Genomic DNA, 26,621 nt, shown 5'->3' with positions numbered 1-26,621 from the left:
ATCACACCTGAAGGCAGTATCTGTTTCCACATTAAGCATGAAAAGCATTATTTTATTCTCCCCCAACCTTTTATTAAAATCTGAATGGTGGGCCTAATTGGATCATGTTGTATCTTTCTTCATTCTTAACATTTGCAAAGACTTCCTTAGTGATCTAGTGCTTAAGAATCTGCCTGCCAATGCGGGGACATGGGTTTAATCCCTGTTCCAGGAAGGTTCCACAACTACTGAAACTCATGCCTAGAGCTCATGCCCCAAACAAGAGAAGCTATTGCAAAGAGAAGTCTGTGCATTGCAACTAGATAGTAGCCCTCGCTCACTGCAACTAGAGAAAGCCCGCGCACAGGAATGAAGACACAGCACAGCCAAAAATAAATAAATAATATTTGCAAGATCTACATTTCCTAGGAAACCTTCTGCTTTCCCAAACTGTATTTAGTTTTAGTGAAAGTGAAAGTGTTCATCTCTCAGTTGGGTCCGACTCTGTGACACTATGGATTGCAGCCTGCTGGGCTCCTGTGTTCATGGGATTTCTCCAGGCAAGAATACTGGAGTGGGTTGCCATTCCCTTTTCCAGGGGATCTTCCCGACCCAGAGATTGAACCTGGGTCTCCCACGTTGCCGTAAGATTCCTTACCATCTGAGCCACCAGGGAAACCCGTTTAGGTTTAGGGACCATATCGATAACATTTTCTCAGTGAGTGTAGACATTTTCTGTTTTCTTGTCCAGCATATGAACTAGAATATTCCCAGTGCTTCTGTTTTATCTCAGTTTCCAAACTGCAAGTCTTTAGCATATTTTTTTTATGAGAAGCATAGGATTATATAACGTGTCATAATAAATAGCAGACATAGCTATTTCTTCAGAAAACTTTACTGAAGGAGTTTTTTCAGATGGCGATTAAATCACTCCATCAATAATATGTTTCCAAGTAAAAGTATGTTGAAAGCGATTGAACATTTATATGTTTTTATTTAGGCTCTTATCTTTCTTACTAGACTGATTATGATCTTCTATGGCATGATCTAGCTCATTCCTGCCACACAGAAGCCATTCAATAAATATTTCTGAATGAATTATATGAAAAGATATCAACAGACACAATGAAAACATATTAATGTTTATTAAGTGCTCCAATCTAGACTCATAGCCATGAAATATTCTACCTTTTACAATTCAATTTATAACAACTTAAAATTAAAGCCACAAATACATTTTGATATTTATGAGTGTGTGTACCCCAAAAAGAATAATAGATAAATGCAAAACGAGATGTATAAGAATTCAAGGGTGAATATTTCTAAAAATACTTAATTTGTCTTCTTAATTTCATGTTCCATCCATACTTACAAAAACAATGGTTGTTAACATCCTCACATTATGATATCAAGAGTCACTATAAAGTAGTCGTGAGATGTGAGAAAACTACAGGTTGTAATTGTGTAGGTGTAGTTACTACTATTGTTTAGTTGTAAATACTGTCATAATACTGTCTCAGGTGGCAAGAATACTGGAGAGGGTTGTCATTTCCTTCTCCAGGGGATCTTCCTGATCCAGGGATTGAACCCATATCTCCTGCAATAGCAGGCAGATTCTTTACCACTGAGCCACCAGGGAAGCCCCTGGATGTGTAGACTCAGGTCTAAAAAACTTCAAACGTTTCCACAATCTTCCAGCTCTCCTTCCTGTCCCATATTTCTTACCACTCACGTTAATCTTCTCTCCCTTTCATTCTTGAACCTGCTGTTGTTTAGTCATTCATATGTGTCCAATTCTTTGCGAACCCATGGACTTGCAATGAATATTCAGAACTAATCCTTTATGATTGACCGGTTTGATCTCCTTGCAGTCCAAGGAACTCTCAAGAATCTTCTCCAGCACAAAGTTCAAAAGCATCAATTCTTTAGGTGCTCAGCCTTCTTTATGGTCTAACTACCACATCTGTATAAGACTACTGAAAAACCATAGTTTGACCAGATGAACCTTTTTCGGCAAAGTGATGTCTCTTATTTTTAATACGCTGTCTAGGTTTGCTACAGCTTTTCTTCTAAGGAGCAAGTGTCTTTTAATTTCATTACTACAGTCACCATCTGCAGTGATTTTGGAGCCCAAGAAAATGAAGTCTATCACTGTTTCCATTTTTTCCCCATCTATTTGCCATGAAATGATGGGACCAGATGCCATGATCTTAAGTTTTTTGAATGTTGAGTTTTAAGTCAGTCTTTTCATGATCCTCTTTCATCTTCATCAAGAGGTTCTTTAGTTCCTCTTTGCTTTCTGCCATTAGGGTGGTGTCATCTGCATATCTGAGATTATTGATATTTCTCTTAGCAATCTTGATTCCAGCTTGGGCTTCACTCAGCCCAGTATTTCACATGATGTACTCTGCATAGAATTTAAATAAGCAGGGTGACAATATACAGCTTTGACATACTCCTTTTTGAACCAGTTTGTTGTTCCATGTCCAGTTTTAATTGTTGCTTCTTGACCTACATACAGGTGTCTCAAGAGGCAGATAAGGCAGTCTGGTATTCCTGTATTTGTCTTTGAGATATTTAATCAGCAGTTTCTTCTCTTTCCATGACTTCCATGTCTGATGACCATTACTTTTGATCCAGAAGATTCTCCCTTGCTCTCTTGACCTTGTGGTATATTCTTCCAGGCTTCACACTTGAGGTTAGGTCCCATTTCACACAGCAAAAGGCCAAAATAAAATCCTTCAGAGGACTGGTCTAATGTTTTCTTGAGCATAATGCTATAGGTTACTTCCAGAAATTTCCATTTAACTGTCCTGTCCATTTGCCAAATATTGGCTCAACTCTGATCCATGTATAAACAAGAGGCCAATGGCTTTCTACCCCTCTCCACTCTGCCCCATGTTCTTAAGATAGCTCCTGAGTAAAATAAAACACTCAAGGAAGTTAAAAACAAAAAGAAAACTTCTGAGTAGTGATCTCAAATCTTTCAGTGAAATAAATGTCTTTACTAATCTTAAGTCTATCTGATCTCTTAAGAGTCTGGATATTTTTATTAGTAGTATTGCTATAGAGCTCTGCTGTTCCTGATATCTTTTATTGATTAGCTATTTGGCTATTTCTGAATCTGGATCTATAAGAGGTTATTGTGTGGATGGCTTCAGGACATTAGTTAGCTCATCTCTGGCTTTTAACCTCAATTCTGATTACATGCTAATTAATACTCTTGAAACTAAAATTTTTTACACACTATTCTGTTGAAAAATACTTTTCAATGTAGACCACTTTCAGCTGACAAAGGATAAATGTTTTTTCACTAGAAAAGTCTGAAGTTCTTGTAATGTTGAATACAAAAAAAATTATACCATTTGGTTTACTTTTAAAATTCAGTCCCCTACTCCCACTCTTTTGTTTGGGGCGGGGGAAATCTCTTTTTTAAACCAACTATTCACATCAGGGATTTCCAGGTAGAAATATTTTAACTGTCTTGTCCTACACCAGGCATATCTGACCCATCTTTTAAGGTGCTCTGAGACCACATTTGGATTGTGCAACTGGCTGAATGGCAAGAGGTCACAGAGGTTATGTAAGAAAGTAAGATGTTAGAATAGTCTGCAGCTGATGTGTTTTAAGGTTAAATTTCTATCACCTATTGGTATATTTTTAAAATGCCCACCATGGATTTTTAAATAATTTATGCTTATTTTATTGTCACCAATGACCAGAGAAGCAGAAAGGCATGCATTACAGTCTCCTTCTAAAACAGCAGGCTCTTTCCCTTCTATTTATATGTCACTTATATTTATATATTACATTCTGCTTTTTGATTTGCTGAAATTCTCATTCATTTTCCCCTCATCAATGCTGCTCTGTCCAAGACTACTAACTATCCATTCTGCCCTTCTTCCTTCTTGATTCTATTAGGGATGACAGTGCATTTAGCAAAAAAAGCTAATTTTTCACTTTCTTTTTCTAGGTAGTTCTGTGACACAGTTCTAGAAACTTAGAAGTGGAAGTCTGCTATAAGTTTTTCTTCACTGATAACGGGTGTTGCCCCTTTCTGCCTATTACTGTTAGGTAGGTAGAATAGGGAAAAGGAGTCCAAAATGGCGGTGGCCAAAAGACAAGGAAGGGAAAAGCCTGCAAAAATAGAACAAAGGAAGGTCCGAGGACCGGAGTGAAGACTGCAGGTAGAACAGCACTCCTGACTAAGCCCAATTTGCATAGGGCAGGCCCAGGGGGAAGAAAACATATAAAAGGAGGAGCCAAGGGCTTGCTCTCTCTCTCTCTCTCTCTCTCTCTCTCCCACATGATGGCAAGAGCTATAGAGGCTCACAGAGAACCATGAGGAAAAGGCTAAGGAAATTTCAAAACGACACCAGCCTGACATCCTGAACCTTTACCAATGATTGCCTATTTCTGGACTTCTTTACACAGGAGGAAAATAAAGCTTTGTATGTTTAGATAAGTATTATCAGAAGTCTTTACTCACAGAGAGATGCAACTCCTCACTTCTACAGTAGGAGTTTGAATTTAGGTTCTCAGTTTCCAGCTCTGTAATCTCTCCACTGTCTCTTTTATATTATGGTGTCTGCTGATCCTAGACTTGTTCTAGGATGCTAGAATTTGACTTGTTCCTTTTCCTAGCACCCATGAAATACAGCACTCAATATCAAGTTTAAGCATTAAAAAAAGGTAGTATCACATTTTGGATTTTAATTGGTTACCTCCATGCCCTAAGTAAAAAATCCAAATCAGCCAAAGGCTGTTTTTGGCATTTCTCACCAATCTTTTTCTTTTTGTAATGAGTTTCTTTTGCCTCCTGGCACTCAATAACCTTTGATCTATCATTCAACCTCTATGTAGGTCTGCCCTTTCCGAAGGGCTTTAAACTCTCAGTTACACTCTCTTCCACCTCTCCATACCAATCAAAGCTGATGTGATTAGAGGAGAAATGTAGATTTATTGTCAAGGAAGTAAGTTTTGGAGATGTAAGTATCATTTGAAGAGAATATTTCCATTTTGTAAAAGGGACTTAAAAACCCAGTTGGATGCCTAAGATTGGAAATCACTGAAGAGTCGTTAGTGAGTGAGAGGCCTCCTGGCCACCCCTTATCTAATCCAAGCAGCTACTTCTCTCCACACCTCAGCTCCTTGAACTTCCTCATGCACCCTCCACTCCCAGCCAGCACCAAGGCAACACAGCTTAAAGCAAGGGATTTGGTGTGCAGTCCTAGAAAAGTACTAGAAACAGGGACAAGGAATGGTTTTGAATAATTCTATACTTCCCAGGTGGTGGTGCTAGTGGTAAAGAATCCACCTGCTAATACAGGAGACAGAATAGATCAGGGTTCCATCCCTGGGTCGGGAAGATCCCCTGGAGAAGGAAATGGCAACCCACTCCAGTATTCCTGCCTGGAGAATCCCATGGACAGAGGAAGCTGGCAGGCTACGGTCCATGGGGTCGCAGAGTTGGACACAACTGAAGCGACTTGGCACACACATATGTTAAAAACGTATTCTTAGTAGATATTTTATCTGTGTAACACAGATTGGATAATTAAAAGCTTTTCATGTTTTAATGTATGTTTGGCATGCTATAAACTCTCCAATAAATGTTCTTCCTTGCACCTTCTCTTTTCTTATTTGCTGTCACGTTACTTGGCATAGAACACCTACTTCCTCTTTGAGTTCATTCTACCATAGTCTTTACATTCCTTCCTTGTGCATATCAGTTCCCTTGCGCCTATCAAGTGGGGGAAAAAAGGAAATAAAAACAAAGCACACTCAAGCAAAGGCCTCAGATGTATGACTCATGGGCTAACTGGTCTTGAGCAAAGCAATTTTTTTTTAAATTTTATTATTTTTAATTAATTAATTTTCTTTTGCCATGCTGGCTCTTTGTTGCTGCACAAAGGCTCTCTCTAACTGTGTTAAAACGGGACTACTCTTCATCGAGGTGCATGGGCTTCTCACTGTGGTGGCTTCTCTTATTGCAGAACAGGGTAGTTGTGGGCTTAGTTGCCCCATGGCATGTGGGATCTTTCCAGACCAGGAGTTGAACCCCTGTCCCCTGCACTGGGAGGCAGATTCTTTTGTTTTTATTGCAGATTCAAAACTATTGAACCACTAGGGAAGTTCTTGGGCATAGCATTTACCATGTATTCCTTACCATGGTGAGGTAGACTCACCTTGGGAAGGTCTTTTTCAGTTCCAGGATTCTACAATTTAAGCCTACATTTACACGTATGTCATTCATCTTGGTGAGAACCTTGTGGGGAAGGTGAGTAATATTATCCCCATGTTGCAGATGAAGAAATGAGGGGATGCATACTTGCCAGGTAGCAGTGTGAGGGACCAAAGCCAGGTATTAGCTGACTTTTATCTCTACAGAGAAAGGTAAGGCACTACTTCCCAATACAAAGAGAAAACAAAGACGGTCAAGTGGGTGGGATATTAAGGGTTACCTACCAATTAAATGGGTAGGGTTACCTACCAATTAAATGGGCTTCCCTGGTGGCTCAGAGGTTAAAGCGTCTGCCTCCAATGCGGGAGACCTGGGTTCGATCCCTGGGTCGGGAAGATCCCCTGGAGAAGGAAATGGTAACCCACTCCAGTATTCTTGCCTGGAGAATCCCATGGATGGAAAAGCCTGGTAGGCTACCGTCCACGGGGTCACAAAGAGTTGGACACGACTCAGCGACTTTACTACTACTACCAATTAAAAGACAGAAGCAGGGGTTTCACTCTGAAGATATGGGATTGTAATGTAGATATATCAGACTGTATTAGATTACAATGACTAAGGGAAATTATTACGATATTCCCCCAGAGTAACAAATCTGTGTTAGACCTTATAGTTGTTGAATATCACCTAGGGATGGAGGATCTTGCCACACAAGTTATAAAGGAAAAGGAAAGCAGTTTATTAAAAATAATGTTTAACCTCTTCTTCATATAAAATAATGATGGTCAGTGAATATTTCTTTTATAACTTAAGAAATGCTTTTGTGCTGATACGTGTTGGTTCTCTATATTTTAGGGGATAATGGAAATTTTAGACGTATTTCTTTGTTGGTATCCTTGGCATAATAGTACATGCTAATCAATAGAATATTCCCATTTATGAGTTTAAAATTATTATTCTATTAAACAGGGGAAACAGAATATGGGCACTGGCAATGACAATGATTTCTTTACTGAACTGTGCCATCTTCAATATTTATTGCTCCTTTAGGGGCATGTAGCTGGATGTGCAGAACCCTGAACTAGTATTCAGAGCAGCAGATTTATTCCTGGAACTTTCACAGACTCACTCTGCGACCATGTGCCCATCAGCTGATCTCCTTCAAGTTCTCAGATCTTAAAATTTAGTGGTGTTTCAGACTTCCCTAGTGTTCAGACAGTAAAGCATCTGCCGGCAATGCAGGAGACCTGGGTTCGATCTCTGGGTAGGGAAGAATCCCTTGGAGAAGGGAATGGCAACCCACTCCAGTATTCTTGCCTGGAGAATTCCATGGACAGAGGAGCCTGGCGGGCTATAGTCCATGGGGTTGCAAACAGTCCAACTGAGTGACTAACACTTCTAATTCACTAACCTTTGAGAAACAGTGAAAGAAGGTATAACCGTTCGTGTGTGTTAGTCACTCAGTCATGTCCAACTCTGCGACTACATGGACTGCAGCCCACCAGGTTCCTCTGTCCATGGAATTCTCTAGGCAAGAATATTGGAGTGGGTTGCCATTCCCTTCTCCAGGAGATCTTCCTGACACAGGGATTGAACCCAGGTCTCCTGTATTGCAGGCAGATTCTTTACCGTCTGAGCCAACAAGTAAGTAACTGTGTTTAGAAAATGTAAAAAGGGTAAGGGCAGAAAAGCTAAGACTTGAATCTTAGTCAACTTGGTGTGAGGCATAACTTTTTTTTTTTTTAAGAGAATTTACAGTTCATTTCACCATTTCTAAATGTTATCATCTTTCCTTCAACCTTGCTTCTTTTTCATTTGTAGGGAAAAGGGGACTTAGAAAAAGGAGGGTTCATCTTCCCTTTTCCCACTCCAACCTCGTAAGTCTGATTCTGCTCTTTCATAATGATCCAGTTGAGCGTTATTCAGAATGTTAAGGCAGTTACACATTAAATGGAAGGAGGAATTCCTCATTTTTGAGAAAGGGGAAAACCCCACATATTTCAAAATTCTCTTCAGAGCTTGCTCCACTGCTTCCATTCGTTCACAGCTGCTGAACTGGTCTGCTCCAAGGACACAAAGACAGTGAAGATGTGGCATGGGATGAACAGCCCACAGATGAAAGGCCTTAGATACTTAAACAATTAGCACACTACAGGTCTGTGAGTGTGAAGTGAAAGAAGACAGCATAGAGGTGACAGGAGCATCTTAAAAGAGGCCAAAAAGTGCTTTATCAGTTAACCTTGCTGCACCGTGGAGGCAAGGAAAAAAGGTCATTTTCTAGGCACTATAAGTTTTATAGTAATGTTTGTTTTAATGAATATTTAATCAAGCCGAATTATACACCAGGCAGTGTGCCAGGCAGCAGTAAAATCTATAAAAGCATCAGTTTGGAAGTTGGCTAGATAAAATTACAACTCCATTTCTGGCTATAGGTGTGACCTTGGGCAAGTTGGCTGACCTCTCAAAATCTGTTTCTTCATTTAGAGAATGGAGATTATAGATAAAAGTATCTATACCTCACAAGGTTGTATGAAGATTAAATGAGAGAATACACACAAAGACTCAGCCCAGTCGTTGGCACCTTGTAACTTGGTAAGTGTTCAGTAAATACTGGCTACTATTGAGTAATCTATATATAGTTTCTCATTGAAGTCTTGCAACAATCCAGTGGACAGGCATTCTTAAAATCAGGTCAATACAAAGAGGACTGAGGATACAGAGCACAGGAGATGCTAGGAAGGTAGGTTCCAAACCATAAAAGACAGTGTGTGTGACATAAGGACTTGGAACATATGTAGCAGGCAGTGGTAAACCTTAACAGGATTTTTAAAAGAGAGAACCAATTACTTCCATTAATATGTTTCAGAAAGATCATTAAGATGGCAGTGTAGATAATGGATTGGAAGGGCATGAAGAAAGAAAAGAAGGTTAGAAGTCCAGTTAGGAATTCCTTGTAATAAAGTACTCTGAGATATAGTAGTATGGGAAATTCCAAATGCAACACTATCAGTTCAGTTCAGTTCAGTCACTCAGTCGTGTCCGACTCTCCGCGACCCCATGAATCACAGCACGCCAGGCCTCCCTATCCATCACCAACCCCCGGAGTACTATAGAGCTTCAGAAAAAATAGCTGGCAGATCCCTTGACCCTCCAATCTTTACCTCTCCCTACATCCTGTCATGACATAAGCTTTAGGACTTTCCTTACAGCTAACGTTTTCAGCTATGAATTGCACCAGCATTCTTTTCAAATTGGTTGTCTTTGTTAGCAAGTGGCATGAAGCTTAATCACCTCTGAAAAGACTGTAAGTAAGTCCCTTGCTGGCACTGGAAGAGCCAAGTATCAGTGCGATTGTTCCTTGACTGCAGGGAAAAGGAGACAGCAGAAGCTCCAAAAACACTTGGGTAGTTTGCTAGCTTTATCATTTTTGTCATCTTCATATGTTGGTTATATTATCATTATCAGTTTCCTGTATTGATTCAACAGTAGTAAATCATCCACAGTAGGAAAGGTGACACGAAATATAAACAGAATATCTCACTTTATACTGATTTACCACCACATACCTAATGTTTTATCTTTTTCTATTTCAAAAAGCCTATTTTCTACATTTAATGTTCCTGCTGGGAACAGCAGTCCCTTTTCACTATTTTTGCTTAAAATTATCAATGGTAAAATATATGCTTTGAAAGACAAAGGAAAGTATGGGAAGATTAAAACATGTTCATGGCCAGTCTTCTCTCAACAAAATTGAAGCTAGTTCATAAGGACTGCTATCTTGATTATGGACCAGTGTCTGAATATATACTTTGAGAAATGTATGAGAAACCAAGTTTTGAAATACCACCTTTTCTATCCTGAAGTCTTCCCTTTCTGCTTGTGCTCTGATCCAGTTTTTATTAACAAGACATGTTTTCTCAGAGTTGCCATGATTTCAATTGTTTGCATAACATGTGCATGTACCTTGAGATAAATGTGGTTGCTGACTTGAAAGGTTAACTGTACAGAAGAAAGAGTCAAGACAATAAGGGTCTGGGCATTTTCTATTTTTCAGGATTTGCAATTTTGAAATGATAAAATATATGTGCTATCCCTTAAGTTACAGAGTAAATTAAAAATTAAGCTGCATCTAAAATGTATTAATATATATATTAAAAATTGACTTGAAATATTTATATATTTAAAACCAGAAACTGTAAATGTCTTGAAGAATTAAATTATGGAGTAAATTAAACTATGGAATATTGATCTAATAGTTTTGAATCTGAGAAAAAGTATCACAACAATAGTGAATAATAACCTGGAGATAGTTTCTTCAAGCTTAAGATTTGGTGGTGGTTGTTATGATTATTACAAAAATTTATGATGTTAAATCAGGAAATCAGCTTTAAGACTTAAAAGAGAAAATATAGGGAAAAAAGCCGTCCTTAAATGAAATATTTATCTGAAGCTTAAAAAACAGATAGGAGTTTTTAAAAACTAAGAAAAACGATATGCTTTTAAAGTAAAAAAATACATTGTTAAGATTTAATCATCCACACAGATAAGGTGTTAAGAAACCAAAGACCAAAGGAGAAATAAATAAACTAGTTTAAAAATATGAAAAAGGACTGAATTAAAGGAGAAAAGCCACCAAAATTCAATCAAGGCCATGTCTTACAGAGAATGACATTTGTAGAAATACAAATGAAAATATAATAAGCAAGAAATGGGAAATATTATTTAAAAATATAATAATCAAATCTACAAAAGTAAAAAAGGGTTTTCTTAGCTAATAGACCAAGACAATAAATATCATACATCTACATGATAACTTAAATGATAACTTTAAAATTAAAAAAAAAAAATATGAGGTTAAGTGCACAACCCTGACTTGCCTCTAATCAGCAAGCTTAATAGCTTCAGCCCTGAGATATTTCTAATATGTCCAGATTGCATTTCAGGCAGATTCTTTACCATCTGAGCCACGTGGAAAGCCCTGTTTTGATTTTCTTTTCCATTTTTAAAATTGTTTCTTTTTTGCCTTGAAAGAATTTATGCTATAAAACACATATACACACACACAGAGGCTATTAGAGCAAACTGAGATTACCTTTTCTTTGATTCATTGTACGAACTCCTTTGTTTCTCTTTTTCAGCAATGAGCAGTCTTTAGTTATATATCAAAGCCCCAAGTTCATTTTAACTCTAGGTTAAAAGACAGTTTTGACTCTTGGACAATTTTGATGATGCATGGGGAATCATATGACCTACAACTGTGTAACTGGGGGAAGGGCTGCTCTGTAGGCCTCTTTGTATGCATGCTATGCAATATTTTTATACCACAGTTTCCTTCTCTGTAAAATGGAAATAGAGTTAGTCCTGCCTACTAAGGGAGATCAATCCTGGATGTTCATTGGAGGGACTGATGCTGAAGCTGAAACTGCAATACTTTGGCCACCTCATGCGATGAGTTGACTCACTGGAAAAGACTCTGATGCTGGGAAAGGTTGGGGGTGGGAGGAGAAGGGGACAACGGAGAATGAGATGGCTGGATGGCATCACCAACTCTGTGGACATGAGTTTGAGTGAACTCCGGGAGTTGGTGATGGACAGGGAGGCCTGGCGTGCTGTGATTCATGGGATCGCGGAGAGTCGGACACGACTGAGCGACTGAACTGACTGACTGACTTCTTGAAGTTTCCATCAGGGGTCAGATGGTAGAGTCTGCCTGCAATGTAGATCTGGGTTCGATCCCTGGGTCGTGAAGATCCTCTGAAGAAGGAAATAGCAGCCCACTCTAGTATTCTTGCCTGGGAAATCCAATGGACAGAGGAGCCTGGTGGGCTGCACCCCATGGGGTCGCTAAGAGACAGACACGACTGAGCGACAAACACACACACACACACACACACACACACACACTTCATGAGGGTGTTAAGGAATTTTAAGTAAAATGAGAATGCATGTAAAGGTTTTTACAAATGATGCAGTGCAGAGAAAATTCCAGTTAATCTCTACTACTGATAGAAACAGTAGTAGATTTATACTCGAGACACACTTAAAGAAGAAAAACAGCTCCAATGCTCTTAGGCATAAATGAACATCAATTATGAGTGTACATTATGTCACTGGCTGACTCTGAGACTTCATCCTGGACTATTACTACTCTGTCCAGTTGTACTTTTTCCGTTCTGTGAACAAACCAAATTTGTTTTCATCTTCCAACCTTTCTATTTACAATCTCTCTACCTGGTTGGCGTATGGCTTCTCATCATATGGGTTTCAACTCTAATGACACCTTCTCAGAGATGCCCCCCATCATTATCCAAGCTAATCCCATTGCTGCCCCACCCCACAGCAGTCTCATGTGATCACATAACTCTATATTTTTCCTATTATTAATATTTTCTTCCAAACACTATTTAAATATCTTACCTGTTTTTCACTTGTTTATGGAGAAATCACTACCATGGAAGGGCACAGTGTCCTTTTTACAAACAACCTGAGTAACAACTTAGCAGTCTGTCACTAAGCTAGATCGGACTGCCAATACTTTGGATGATAGTCAGAAGTTCACAGTGACCTTGTCAAATCAAAGAAATGATCAGCTGGAAACCTGACTTCCCAGAGGAGCAAGGTGGGTAGGGAAGGACGTGCAACTGGTAATTTTCCAAATGATGCATTTAGATAAGTAATGATATCCTTTTACTAATTAAATTCAATATGAATTTACACAACCTTCAGATTACTGATTTGTCTGTAATTTCTATTTAGCAGCATATGTAATGCTGTTTTAAAGTAGCCTCTTTCACTTAGTCCAGTCATAAAGCAAAACTGTGACATATCACATTTACTGCTGGCATTCCCCAACCTCCTCCTTCATAAAATGTTTCCTGACTCTTGAGATATTTAATCCCCTTTCACTCCCAGGTGGTGCTAGTGGTAAAGAACTCGCCTGCCAAGGCAGGGGATGGAAGCGATGAGGGTTTGATCCCTGGGTCTGGAAGATCCCCTGGCAGGAGAGCACAGCAACCCACTCCAGTATTCTCGCCTGGAGAATCCCACGGACAGAGGGGGCTGATGGGCTACAGTCCATGAGGTCGCAAAGAGTTCGACACGACTGAAGTGACTTAGCATACATGCACGCACTCACTATTTACACATCTGCCCCACAACTCTCCAAGGCCCCGCTTTCAGCTGTCAGCAGATCTCTATTTGCTGTTTCATCTAAATTCCAATTCAGAAGTAGACATAACCCAACCGTGACACTCTACGAAATGCATAATTATAACTGTCTGCATATATGTCTGTCCTTCTCATTAAATTCTACTTGTCTTACCAAATACAGAACTCTACCACTTATTTATTACAGAACACAGTAGACATTGAATAAATGCTTTCATTTTGTATTTTTCCAGAGCATTGTTTTTTTCTTTTAACATCGCCCACCCATATGTTACTTTATTATGACGACTAGAACATAAACATGAGTGGGATTGGGGTCATTTGTTCGTACACTTCTCCATGTTAAAAACTCACACCTTCTTTTTAGAAAAAAAAAAAATAACAAAGAGAGACGGAGGAAAGAGGCTTTGTTATGTTTGGCTGTGCCAGATCAGGCAACTCTCAATTTTCCACTTAACTGAAAGAAAAACATATTGCAGAAAATCCCAGAGAATAGTTGAATCTATATATAGTCCTATTTTTTCAATTGATCTACTCAATGACTTAAATAAGGAGTGGTCTGAACATAGACTCCAAAATCAAGTCTTGGATTTGAATCCCGATTCTGACCCTTAGCTTGCTTGACTTCAGGCAAATTTCTTAATCATTCTGCGATTTTACTTCCTTGTTTATAATATGGGGGTAATAATTATACCTAATGAACAGCGTTGATATCTGAGGATACAGTCAACAAATATTTGAGGATATATTATTACACACTAGACTCCGTTCTTGGTATAAGAGAAAGAATATGAAAAAAAAAAAGACAAAAAAATTCTTCTTCACAGGGTTTGCATTCCAGTTAGCAAGATAAATATCAACACACATATATTTGTTACTGATAAGTGCTAAGGAGAGGAAAAAAAAAAAAAACAGAGAAGAAAGTTATGAAATGTGGCAGGGCTAGAGGGTTTTAAGTTTTAGATAAGGTGGCCAGGGAAAGTCACATTGAAAAGTTATAACTCCTAAACAAAGGCTAAAGAACATGAGGGAGCTGGCTACATGAGCCTCTATAGGAAGAGCCTCCAAGGCTCAGACACGTCCAACTCTTTGACACTCTGTAGAATGTACCCTGCCAGGCTCCTTAATCTGTGGGATTTTCCACTGAAGTGGGTTGCCATTTTGTCTTCCAGGAAATCTTTCAGACCCAGGGATCAACCCGCATCTTCTACCTTTCCTGCATTGGCAGGTGGATTCTTTACCACTGAGCCACCTGGGAATCTCCAAGACAGAGGGAACGTCAATTGAAAAAGCCATGTGAAAGAAACAAGCATGTCTGGTGGGTTCAAGGAACAGCGAATGTAGTTGGAATGCCGCGGGCATTGTAGGAAACAAGCTGTGTATGTGTGCACTCACGTGGGGATGACCAGTTAAGACTCTGTGCACCATGATAAGAACTTCAGCTTGACTTTCACTCTGAGAGAGAGGAGCCACCGAAGAGGTTTGGGCGTAGGAGAGAGACAATGAGATTCACACAATGAGATGCCTGGTACCACATACCTCCACCTGCCTTCCTGAAAGCTGAAGGGTAGAGGGGTGGTGCGGAAAACAGCAGAGGCAGGGGGACCAGTCAGGAGGCTGTTGCCATAACGCAGCTGAAAGATTAAGGTATTTGGACCTAGATGGGAGCGGCACAGGTGGCTAAGAGCTAGGCAGATTCTGGATTTATTTTGAGAATAGAGCCAGCTGAATCTCAGGGATGATCAGAGTAGAAGAGGAAAAAGAAGAGTCTTAAAAATGCAGCAGTGTCTGTGGTCTGAACAACTAGAAAAATGGTGCTTCCATGAACTTCCAGGAGTTAATATATGCTTGATGCATGATTTATATAACTTTGCTAAAATGTGTTAACATGTTAATGAATTAATATGGGTAAAGTACTTAGTATAGTACTTAATACCAAGTCTTTCCAATATAAGTGTTAGCTATTAACTATTAATAAATTGAGATGGGAAGTGTATTAACCCCCAATATATTATTAGATGAGAAAATGTTCACAGTAGAAAACTTTTGGCTTTTGAAAACAAAGTGAAATGAGATAATGACAGACTCTCCATTGGAAGCTGAGGTGCAGGAGATAAACAGGATTTTCAAATGACGACAATTCCCTCTCCTCCAATTCCCCCTTTCACCTGCACACGCCTTTAATATAGTATTTTTGTCTTTTTTACTCTAGCTCTTGAAAGTATCCCTATCTTCAAAAGCAACACATGCACAAAGCATATTTCTCTTCCAAAAAAAAATTGTGTTTTATACTTTCTATAGCAATGGGATTTATATTCAACAATACTATTTTAACTGATGTGGAAGTATCCTGTATTTTGAAAATACAGCAATGACATTTATTTTTTATTGTTATTTTATTTTCTTGAAACTGTGAAAGCCAATACAATGAAATGTAAGTATTAAAGATTTCTCAAATACATACAAATATCCTAACCAGCTTTTTTTTAAAAAAGCACTTTTGGTTTTTATGTTCTTCTGTAGAATTCATTTTTCATTGGCTAATTGCATGATGAAATTTCAAGCTGAAAATATCTGAAATATTCTTGATGGCAGAAAAAGGGTCCCGATGATGGAATTAACTATGTGACTGATCTGATTTGATTCAATCAATTTTGCATCATTTCTCTTTTGTGAATATCTGGGACCAGGGAGTATTATTACTTACAGAATTTTTTCCCAGTGGGCATTAACTTACACCATAACTTTCTGTGGGAAATAAGACTCTACTAAAATGTATCTTCATGTGCCAATTCTGTTTAAGTCTTTATGTATAACAGGGCTTGGTAAATAAATAACATTCAGTTCAGTTCAGTTCAGTAGATCAGTCGTGTCCGACTCTTTGCAATCCCATGAATCACAGCACGCCAGGCCTCCCTGTCCATCACCAACTCCAGGAGTTCACTCAAACTAACCTCCATCGAGTCGGTGATGCCATCCAGCCATCTCATTCTCTGTCGTCCCCTTCTCCTCCTGCCCCAATCCCTCCCAGCATCAGAGTCTTTTCCAGTGAGTCAACTTTTCTCATGAGGTGGCTAAAGTTTCAGCTTTAGCATCAGTCTTTCCAATGAATACCCAGGACCGATATCCTTTAGAATGGACTGGTTGCATCTCCTTTCAGTCCAAGGGACTCTCAAGAGTCTTCTCCAACACCACAGTTCAAAAGCATCAATTCTTCGGCGATCAGCTTTCTTCACAGTCCAACTCTCACATCCATACATGACTACTGGAAAAACCATAGCCTTGACTAGACGGACCTTTGTTGGCAAAGTAATGTCTCTGCTTTTTAATATGCTATCTAGGTTGGTCATAACTTTCCTTCCAAGGAGTAAGCGTCTTTTAATTTCATGGCTGCAATCAGCATCCGCAATAACATTGGGGACCCAATAAATAGACAATAAGTTTTGTTGCTTCAACCAGACCAAGCAATCAATTCAAACACAGAAAGAACAATAATTTCTGGCACTCTCACCACCACTCCATTCCACCACATTTTCCTCCATTAGACAAAACTTTGTCATATAATGATTCCAAAATACACTGTTAAACACCCTTATGTTATTTTTCCAAAGTCTTGCTGTAATTTACAGATCGATATGACTCTTAAATGGAAGGAACAAAGATAGGAAAGGAATTGGGGAATCTAAGTGACATCTTTTATTTTTAATGCCACAGAGGCGCTGTGGTCTGTGGTTCTGCTAATTCAATAAAGGATACAAGCTTTCAGAGACTGGCATGCATTCAGCACTGGGATTCAAGACAGCTTTGGACTGGAAAGTTGGAAGTTCTCTGAAGAGAGATTTCATAGTTCTCCTTACAATTTAGTCAATGAGTTAATGGGTTACATCATCATTTCCAGTGATAATTAAAATGCAGAATTTACTCTCTTTAATTTGGGATGAATTTTATAAATTCTTCTTCTTTCCTCCCCCCCAAGAGTCTGATGTTTTAATGTTGATGCTACAATTGATAGTTGAACGGTACTTCATAGTTTATCAAGTGCTGTCATACACATTTCATATTCAATATTTTTTACAAATTGTCCTAACAATCTCATGATGAAGAACTTATTCATATGATTTCTATTCTTTGAATATGTAATTTGAGACTCTGAGAACAATTATTAATCACTAAGTACATACAGTTTAAATGAGTAGAACCATAACTTGAACCACATCTTTAGTTTAAAAAACACTGCATTCTTTCTCTTTCAGTACTGTTAAATATTGGTAATTATCTTACTAATAAAATTCTGGGAGTATCTTCCAGAGATTTTCAGTCAAGGCAGGTGGAACCACAGTGCAAAGGAATGAGAGTGGAGGAAAGTAGTGAGAAGTGACCCATGTTAGTCATGGATATGTGACATAACAGAGAATACTATTACAGAGTTTAAATGTGAAATGCATAGCATTTAGCATATAATACAAGTAATGCATTTACCTGAAGTTTTTACTCACATATTTCATCAAGATTGCATTCATTATAAGATGCACCACTGAGAGAGAAAAAGGCAAAACCCTGTCAATGAAACCACGACACACCACTGATCATAAGATACTTTGAGATTTTAAAAGGTTAAAATGTGAAAAAAGGTATGTCTTAGAAGCCAGGAGATATACTGCCAGTAACAGCAGAGGGGATGGAAATTCTCAAAATCAGTCATAATACAACCTAACTAGACAATCAATAAACATTTATTAAGTGCCTTTGGATGGGTATAAAGAAGCAAAATGCATAATCTAGGCAAAGAGGTTTAAGTGCTACATATAAAATATTAATTGCTGTCTTTCAGTCTTACAATGATGGCCACTGGTTGGAGAAAAAAAATCTGCTTGTGCAAAAAAAGATGCCTGGGTGTGCAAGTGCCAGGGGGATATGATATACAGGAGGGAGGAAGAGAGGAATAAAGAAGAGGAAGCAACTGGGGGAGGGGAGGATGGCTTGGAGGACAGGTAGGAAGAATGGACGGCGGGGTCTAACCCAACCCAGAGCTTCACTGAAATTCTTAAGTGGTCAGAATCCTGTGCATAAGGATCTCCTAATCTTATAAAATATAATCACTGGGCTGTATGTGAAATGATTCTTAAAAACAACAGCTTTGAAAAAGGGCTTCACACACTTTTGTAACATCTATAGTCTAAAGATTTTTCCATTCTTGTATATTTTTTAAACCTCAAAGATTGAAAACTTAGACACTTTGGTTACCTCTCAAATTTGAGCTAAATGTAATTGTTTAAACACTGGGTGTTGCTTGGAAATTACATTTTGCTATGACTGGCTATCAACCTGCTTGATGACTTTAAAGTTTTAGATTCTGTGATTAAAATGAAAAGTTGTTTGGGCTAAAACCAATCATCTAAATATCTAACTTGGGCATTTTGCATATTATTGATATTATGATTACCAGTACTGAATCTGTGTGCTGAATTGGAAAAATGAAATTAGATTGCTTATTTCTAATTAGGGCTTCCCTGGTGGCTCAGAGGTTAAAGCGTCTGCCTCCAATGTGGGAGACCCGGGTTCGATCCCTGGGTCGGGAAGATCCCCTGGAGAAGGAAATGGTAACCCACTCCAGTATTCTTGCCTGGAGAAGCCCATGGCCAGAGAAGCCTGGTAGGCTACAGTCCACGGGGTCGCAGAGAGTCGGACACGACTGAGCGACGGAACGGAATTTCTAATTAAAAACATTTCTTTTTCTGCAAAGAGATTACATAATTTACCCTGTGTTGTGAAACAATTGCTTTTGAAATTAACCAAATAAAAAGAAAAATATTCAACCTTTTAACTGGGCATTATGCTTATAAATTTATCACTAATTTGAAAGGGCGTATCCCACAGCATTATTAAACCTCATGACTATATTCTACACTCTGATATTGTTACACAATTGTTTGTGATTGAGGAAAAACTAATCTGGTAATAGTATTTACTTCTTTTGAAAGGAAAAAATAAAATAATAATGCAGAACAATTTCATTTTTTAAAGTCAATAATGAATTCCATCTGCTGCATGCCACTGAAAAGCAGAGGTTACTCACGTGACTCAGATCTTTTTAGATCTTTGTTCCTTCCATTGGAAAGCATACCAAAACTTAAAACAAAAAAAACAAAAACCTATCAATTTCCCTCCTCATTTCGGTGGAGCCTAGAGGACTTGAAATAACATGCTAAAGAAAAACAAAGGCATTTAAGCAAACTTTTAAGAGAATGGTTAGGAGAACCTAAGGAAATGCATACCAGTCGTTGAAACCCAGAGCACAGTGGTGATAAAAGCATAAGCATGTGACTTAATCACTATCATTACCCTAGCTGTGCACAACCTGTCAGTTTGGGGCAGGAGAAGGTAATATGGAAATCTCAGTGACAAATGATTTCCTGTGAATGCACTAAAAAAAATCACCAATGACATATACAAATGGCCACTGGACATGAAAACAGACAAAATCACTATGTTTGACTCTATTTCTGGGAGTGCCTCCATATAGAATCACGGCAACCGCACCTACAGAAAATCACAGACAAATAATGAACATGCACAGAAAGTCTTTTTTTACAGCCTCTATTCAGATTAGTATTTCAACAGAGTCACTCCCTCCTGGGCACTCCCAGCAAACATTCCCTTTCTGGAGGTAGCAGCCAACAGAACCGCAGGGCTCATCTGGATTTGGAAAATAGAACAAAGTCATCCTTCTGTGACCTTCTAAAATGACTGGTTTAAAGCTGAGAGCACTCACACATACCTTTGCGTGGGCAGAACATTTCTGAGGTCCTCCTTTCAAACCCTACTCAGCCAGCAGTGAGCTGCTCTCAGGAAGAGAGGACGGGATTTTGGTTCCTGTGCTTCCTCGGGTAATACAACACTTCCTTCCTGGGAGAGACTGCCCTCTCCTCCAGGCCCTGACCTCTGGTGGCAGTGTGCGAGACTCAGATTCAGAGGTTTCTGCACACAGGAAACCCACTGCATCCGCCTTCTGACTGCAGCCTCATTCTTGGTTCACTGAACACTCTGGAAACAGTGCCAGTATGCTCTGCCTAGTAAGTTACTAAGTGGACCCTCTAAAATCTCTCATAGAGTGAGAGAATAGAACTCAATATCTAACTTCTGTACTCTTCTTATCTTAAAGTAAATCAGTGCACAGCTGCCTTCAGCAAATGTCTGTTATTTAGTCCTAACAGCACTGGCATTCAGCAGATCTGATAAGGCTGGGTCCTAACCTGGTTGGTGTTTTATACCCTTGCTGTTGTTTAGTGACTAAATCATGTTCGACTCTTTTGCAACCTCCATGAACCACAGCCCACCAGGCTCCTTGGTCCATGAGATTTCCCAGCCAAGAATACTGGAGTGGGTTGCCATTTCCTTCTCCAGGGGATCTTCCTGACCCAGGGATCAAACCGGCGTTTCCTGCATTGGCAGGCAGATTCTTCACCACTGAACCACCAGGGAAGCCCCAATATTTATACCTTTACAAGTATTTAAATATGTTATTCGTTGATGAGCTAATAATCCAAACATAAGCTTGATTTTTTTTTTCCCTCCAGAACCTCCATCTGCATTGTCATGATATAGTACACATTGCTTTGCATTACAGTTATTTCCTTCTGTATTTTCTCCCTAATGGGGCAAGGAAAGAGTACATCATACCAATGACAGTTCTGCAACTTAGCAACTGCATGAATGGATAAGAGTCATAATAATCCCCTTTCCTACCTGCCCCCAACCCCTCTTTAATTCACATTCTGTGTTATCCTTTAAAAGCAGATGGCACCATCCACTGCCTGTTCCATAGACTCCCCGTCCATATGCTTAATCTAGAGAAGGTTTTGGTGGATGTTTCCCTTATATTTCCCTTGTATTTTTCATGAACTCCTTCAATGGCAGCTCACTGGGATATAAACATATGATAACACTGTAGTTTCTTTGATGGGTAGGGATGACAATCATCAGATAGAGAAAATGTCAACTTAGTAGATTAAGATCCAAGGTTTACTGTCTGCCACAATAGGTGGGTTTCAGGAGCAAGTTAAAAAGATCTACATGTCACTGAAAACTGTCTGCAGAGTTAGTACATTGTAATGAACAGACAATGATTATAAAGACAACAGAGTTTATGAATACCACCAATTCACAACACTGTCATTTATATGTAATATAGTAAGACCATGATTTTGCATGCAATATAGAACTTATGGCATTTGTTGAGTTCGGACAGTTCCATAATAAGCTACACATTAGTAAGTAAAGTACCTGACCAAACCAACACAATTTTAGAGGGAAATGGTCTGCACTGGCAATATGATTTGCTCTCAAATGAAAAGGTATGATAGCTAATCTTCTATGGAGCTACGTTTTTAACCACCACAAATTATCTGGCCTCTTTAAGAGTTCCAGCAGTATTCCCTACAAATGCAAGTAGTAAGACAAACTATGCGAAACTTCTGGTAAAGTTCCCAACACTCAGCTATAAGTGTTTTAATAGCTATTAACTTCCATTCCATTCCTTAATGACATGACTGGCTTTTTTCAGTCCTAGACACCATTCTACTGCGTTAGAGCAATGCTAATGCTAACAATGCCTTGCATACAGGTAAAGCTTTATCACTGATGAAGTGCTTCAACTAATATTTTCTAGTTACACACATAACCAATCTGGGAGACGTTGCTCATTCTCAAAGTTTTGCAGAGTTAGGTATGTATAGAAAATTAATGACAGAATGGTTCCTTTCAGCTTTATATGGTAAGCAAAAAGAGAGGAAAGATGGGTTTTGAAGTTGCTCTAATGCTCATCTTCATATAATTTAGCAAAGCTGCAGACTCCTGGCAAACAACAGCAAGCAGGCAGAATACAGGAATGAACTGGGTTTTTTTTTTTTTTTTGAAGCAAGACTTTATATTAGAAAAATAGACTCATACACAAAAAAAGAGACACACACACACACAAAACCCTAGACAAAACATAAACATGTTTTTCAATATCTGCATAAAATGTAAAATGGGGGCTTTTATATATTTACATCTCACACAGACAGTAATGCTATCCATATCTTCATTGTGTTTGAATTCGAATTATAGGGTATAAAGACATACACACACATATCAAACATACTTGTAAACTGGACATATGAAAAGTACTTGTATAAACAAATATCCATATCTATACAAGAAACATATTTCCCAGTATTTTGTCATTTGCTCTTTCTTATTCTATATTTGACTCACTTGTCAGCTAAGTGTAGTTCTTTCAAGGTTTTGTAAGACCAAATTAATCTTTCAATTGTGCTTAGAACTGTCCATTATGCATCTGAGGAAGACAGTTTCCAATGAATAAACACTGGCTCTTGAGCACTGCTTCCCCTTATCTCTCTATCACCTTGAGGATCCAGGTTGCTAAGAAGATCTGATTTTAAAATATTTTCAGTGCTGTGGTCAGGAATGCTGCTGCTTCTGTATCATCTTCAGTTTTCATTCCAGATTATTTTTCTAGTTTTTTAAAATGTATTTCTTAGTTTACTTTTTGATTGATTTGCCTTATATCTGTTACATCATATGGTTTGATTAATTCATGATAATGACACTTAATTTTTTATTGAAAGTATTTTTCCAGTTTTATTGTGGTAGGAACAGTGGGTAACCACACAGTCTAGCTCTTACCAGATTCCTAATGTAAGCAAATAAGAAAGAGCAAATGATGACATACTGAGAAATATGTATCTTGTGTAGATATGACATATATACAGATGTAGATACTTGTTTACACAGGTACTTTTCATATGACTAACTCACGAGTGTGTTTGATATGTGTATGTCTTTACAGCTGTCTTATTTGAATTGTAACACTTATTGTGTTAACACATAAAATTTTGTGTACATTATTGTTCATTATAATAATGTGACTGTTTTCCTTATTATTTTTTTGTTGAAGTACAGCTGATTTACAAAGTTGTGTTAGTTTCAGGTATATAGCAAAGTGATTCAGCTATATATACACACACACACACATACATATATGTATATATATTCTTTCTCAGATACTTTTCCATGATAGGTTATTATAAGATACTGAATATTGTTCCCTATGTAGTTTATCCATTTTATATACAGTGATGCATATACGTTAATCCCAAACTCTCAATTTATGTCTCCTCCCAACCCCTTTTTTCTTGTGGTAACCATGTTAGTTTTCTATGTCCGTGAGTCTATTTTTGTTTTGTAAATAAGTTCACTTGTATTTAAGTGATATTGTATGATATTTGTTTTTCTCTGACTTATTTCACTCAATATGATAGTTCCAGGTCCATCTATGTTGCTGCAAATGGTATTATTTCTTTTTTATGACTGAGTAATATTCCATTATATACCACTTCTTTACACATTCATCTGTCAATGGACATTTAAGCTGTATCTGTCTTGGCTATTATAAACAGTGCTGCTATGAACATTGGGATGCATGCATCTTTTTGAATAATGGTTTTCTCTGAGCATATGCCCAGAAGTGGGATTGCTGGATTATATGGTAGTTCTATTTTTAGTTTTTTAAGGAACCTCCATACTGTGGTCCACAGTGGCTGTACCACTATGGACATTCTCATCAACAGTGTAGGAGGGTTTCTTTTTCTCCACATCCTCTCCAGTAAATAGTGTGACTTTAAATTTGTTTTATTTTTATGAGATAGATAAATCTTGATTACACAATGATGGCTTGTTCAAACTGAACTTTTTTTGAAGAAGATGGTAGGGGTAGGATACTTTGCTAAAGGGAAATTTTTGCAAAAATAGTCTTTCCAAGACTTGGGTACTTTTGGAATCTTGTGATGTTCCTATTTATGTTAATTGATAATTTATGTTAATTGTTAGCAGGTACTATTATAAAAGTGACTTCCCTGATACTTCAATCAGTAAAGAATTCACCTGCAACGCAGGAGACGCCTATTTGATTCCTGAGTCAGGAAGATCCCCTGGAGAAAGGATAGGCTACCCACTCTAGTGTTCTTGGGCTTCCCTGATGGCTCAGATGGTAAAGAATCCACTTGCAATATGGGAGACCTGGGTTCGATCCTTGGGTTGGGAAGATTACCTGGAGGAGGGAATGGCAACCCACTCCAGTATTCTTGCCTGGAGAATCCCCATAGATAGAGGAGCCTGGTGGGCTATAGTCCTGAGTGACTAAGCACAGCACAGCACAGTATTAATAAAGCACTTTTGCTAGTATCTCATTACAGTCAGGGATGCAGTCTTAATTTGAGACATCAGTCAGTCAGTAAGTTCAGTCGCTCAGTCGTGTCCGACTCTTTGCAACCCCATGAATCACAGCACGCCAGGCCTCCCTGTCCATCACCAACTCCTGGAGTTCACTTAAACTCATGTCCATCGAGTCGGTGATGCCATCCAGCCATCTCATTCTCTGTCGTCCCCATCTCCTCCCCCATCTCCTCCTGCCCCCAATCCCTCCCATCATCAAAGTATTGGAGTTTCAGCTTTAGCATCAGTCCTTCCAATGAACACCCAGGACTGATCTTTAGAATGGACTGGTTGGACCTCCTTGCAGTCCAAGGGACCCTCAAGAGTCTTCTCCAGCACCACAGTTCAAAAGCATCAATTCTTCGGCGATCAGCTTTCTTCACAGTCCAACTCTCACATCCATACATGACCATGGGAAAAACCATAGCCCTGACTAGACGAACCTTGGTTGGCAAAGTAATGTCTCTGCTTTTTAATATGCTATCTAGGTTGGTCATAACTTTCCTTCCAAGGAGTGTCTTTTAATTTCCTGGCTGCAATCAGCATCTGCAGTGATTTTGGAACCCCAAAAAATAAAGTCTGACACTGTTTCCACTGTTTCCCCATCTATTTCCCAAGAAGTGATGGGACCAGATGCCATGATCTTTGTTTTCTGAATGTTGAGCTTCAAGCCAACCTTTTCACTCTCCTCTTTCACTTTCATCAAGAGGCTTTTTAGTTCCTCTTCACTTTCTGCCATAAGGGTGGTGTCATCTGCATATCTGAGGTTATTGATATTTCTCCCGGCAATCTTGATTCCAGCTTGTGCTTCTTCCAGCCCAGCGTTCCTCATGATGTACTCTGCATATAAGTTAAATAAGCAGGGTGACAATATACAATCTTGACGTACTCCTTTTCCTATTTGGAACCAGTCTGTCGTTCCATCTTAATTTCCAGTCTGTTGTTCACATCTCAATTTGAGATTTGAAATTACCCTTATCAAAATGCATGCTTCAGAATACAAAAGAACACTTCCCTCCTCAGGTGAAGAGCAAAGTTGTAAATAAATGTGGTTAAGATGCTAAGTGATCAATGGTGTCTGTTCTGAAACAAAGGTTCCTCAGGGGATGCATACAAGGAAAAGTAATGTTCCCTGGTTGAGGGAAAACACTCAGTTTTTCTATAAGAAGGGTTACTTACAGTGTATTTAATTTCCTTTTAGAAGAGAAAGGATGTTTAAGAGCGAGATTTAAAAGAAAATTTGAACTGCTTACAATAGCGATTATTGTTGGGTGATAACGTAAGGTATTTCAAGTGTGCTAGTCTTCCTGGAAATAAATGTCTTACAAAATTCCTGTACGGAGAGTTTACTTAAAAGAGCTTTCACCAAATCAGATCAGGTAGCACTAACAAAATTAACTCTGTTTACTGAGCAACTAGAGCTTGAGTCAAGCCTGTGCCAAGCACTGGGGTTACAGTGGTGATTCAATGATGTGATATACAGTCTTTAATTTTCTTCTGTCTTCTTGTGAACATATTTTCTGACTAAAAGAAAAAAGTTTCTTAAATTTGCATATTTTTCCCTTGGGAAAAATGTCTCTAATTGAGCAGGGAGCATAATTTCCATTCTGTTCTTCCCTCCTGTTTTATTTCTCAGCAATCTGCATTAAATGGTCAGCTTGTCTCCTTTTCCTGGGCTGTATCAGCTAATTTAAGCATTAGAGTGATCAACAGTTAAGATTCTGGAGCCAGTCTGCCTGGGTTCCAGCCTCCACTTTCTAGCCATGAGGCCTGGGGTAAATTATTAATGTCTCTGACTCTTAGCTTTCTCACCCATGAAACGAGCATTTTAATACTGGTTTGGCAAAAAAGTTTTTGAAACCCGAAGGAACTTTTTGGTCAACTGAATACTTCCAGCCACCTATGACAACTATGAGCTTAAGTGTTTTCATACATACAAGGAATTAGGAATACTACTTGGCATGGAATAAGTACTCAATAAATGCTAGCTTATTAAATTATCATTATAAAGAGAAAC

At 38.6% G+C, this 26,621-nt stretch overlaps 1 protein-coding gene across 3 annotated transcripts in view; it reads right to left on the bottom strand.

The window, feature by feature from the left end:
- The window catches only part of OXR1 (oxidation resistance 1), a 523,569-nt gene that overhangs the window by 124,238 nt on the left and 372,710 nt on the right, over positions 1-26,621 (bottom strand). The window contains exon 1 of one of the 3 annotated variants that reach the window (XM_088844756.1): positions 20,109-20,175. The exons of the other annotated variants lie outside the window; for them this stretch is intronic. Coding sequence (XP_088700882.1) covers positions 20,109-20,127 — 19 coding nt within the window. The 5' untranslated portion in view covers positions 20,128-20,175. Of the gene's footprint in view, positions 1-20,108; positions 20,176-26,621 lie in introns of those variants that run through there. 3 annotated transcript variants of the gene reach the window in all.

The sequence above is a fragment of the Moschus berezovskii genome, chromosome 16 (assembly GCF_049115385.1).
Source record: "Moschus berezovskii isolate FMDL1 chromosome 16, NW_MosBer_1.0, whole genome shotgun sequence".
Taxonomy (NCBI): Eukaryota; Metazoa; Chordata; class Mammalia; order Artiodactyla; family Moschidae; genus Moschus; species Moschus berezovskii.
This window is presented reverse-complemented; position numbering and strand designations above follow the sequence as displayed.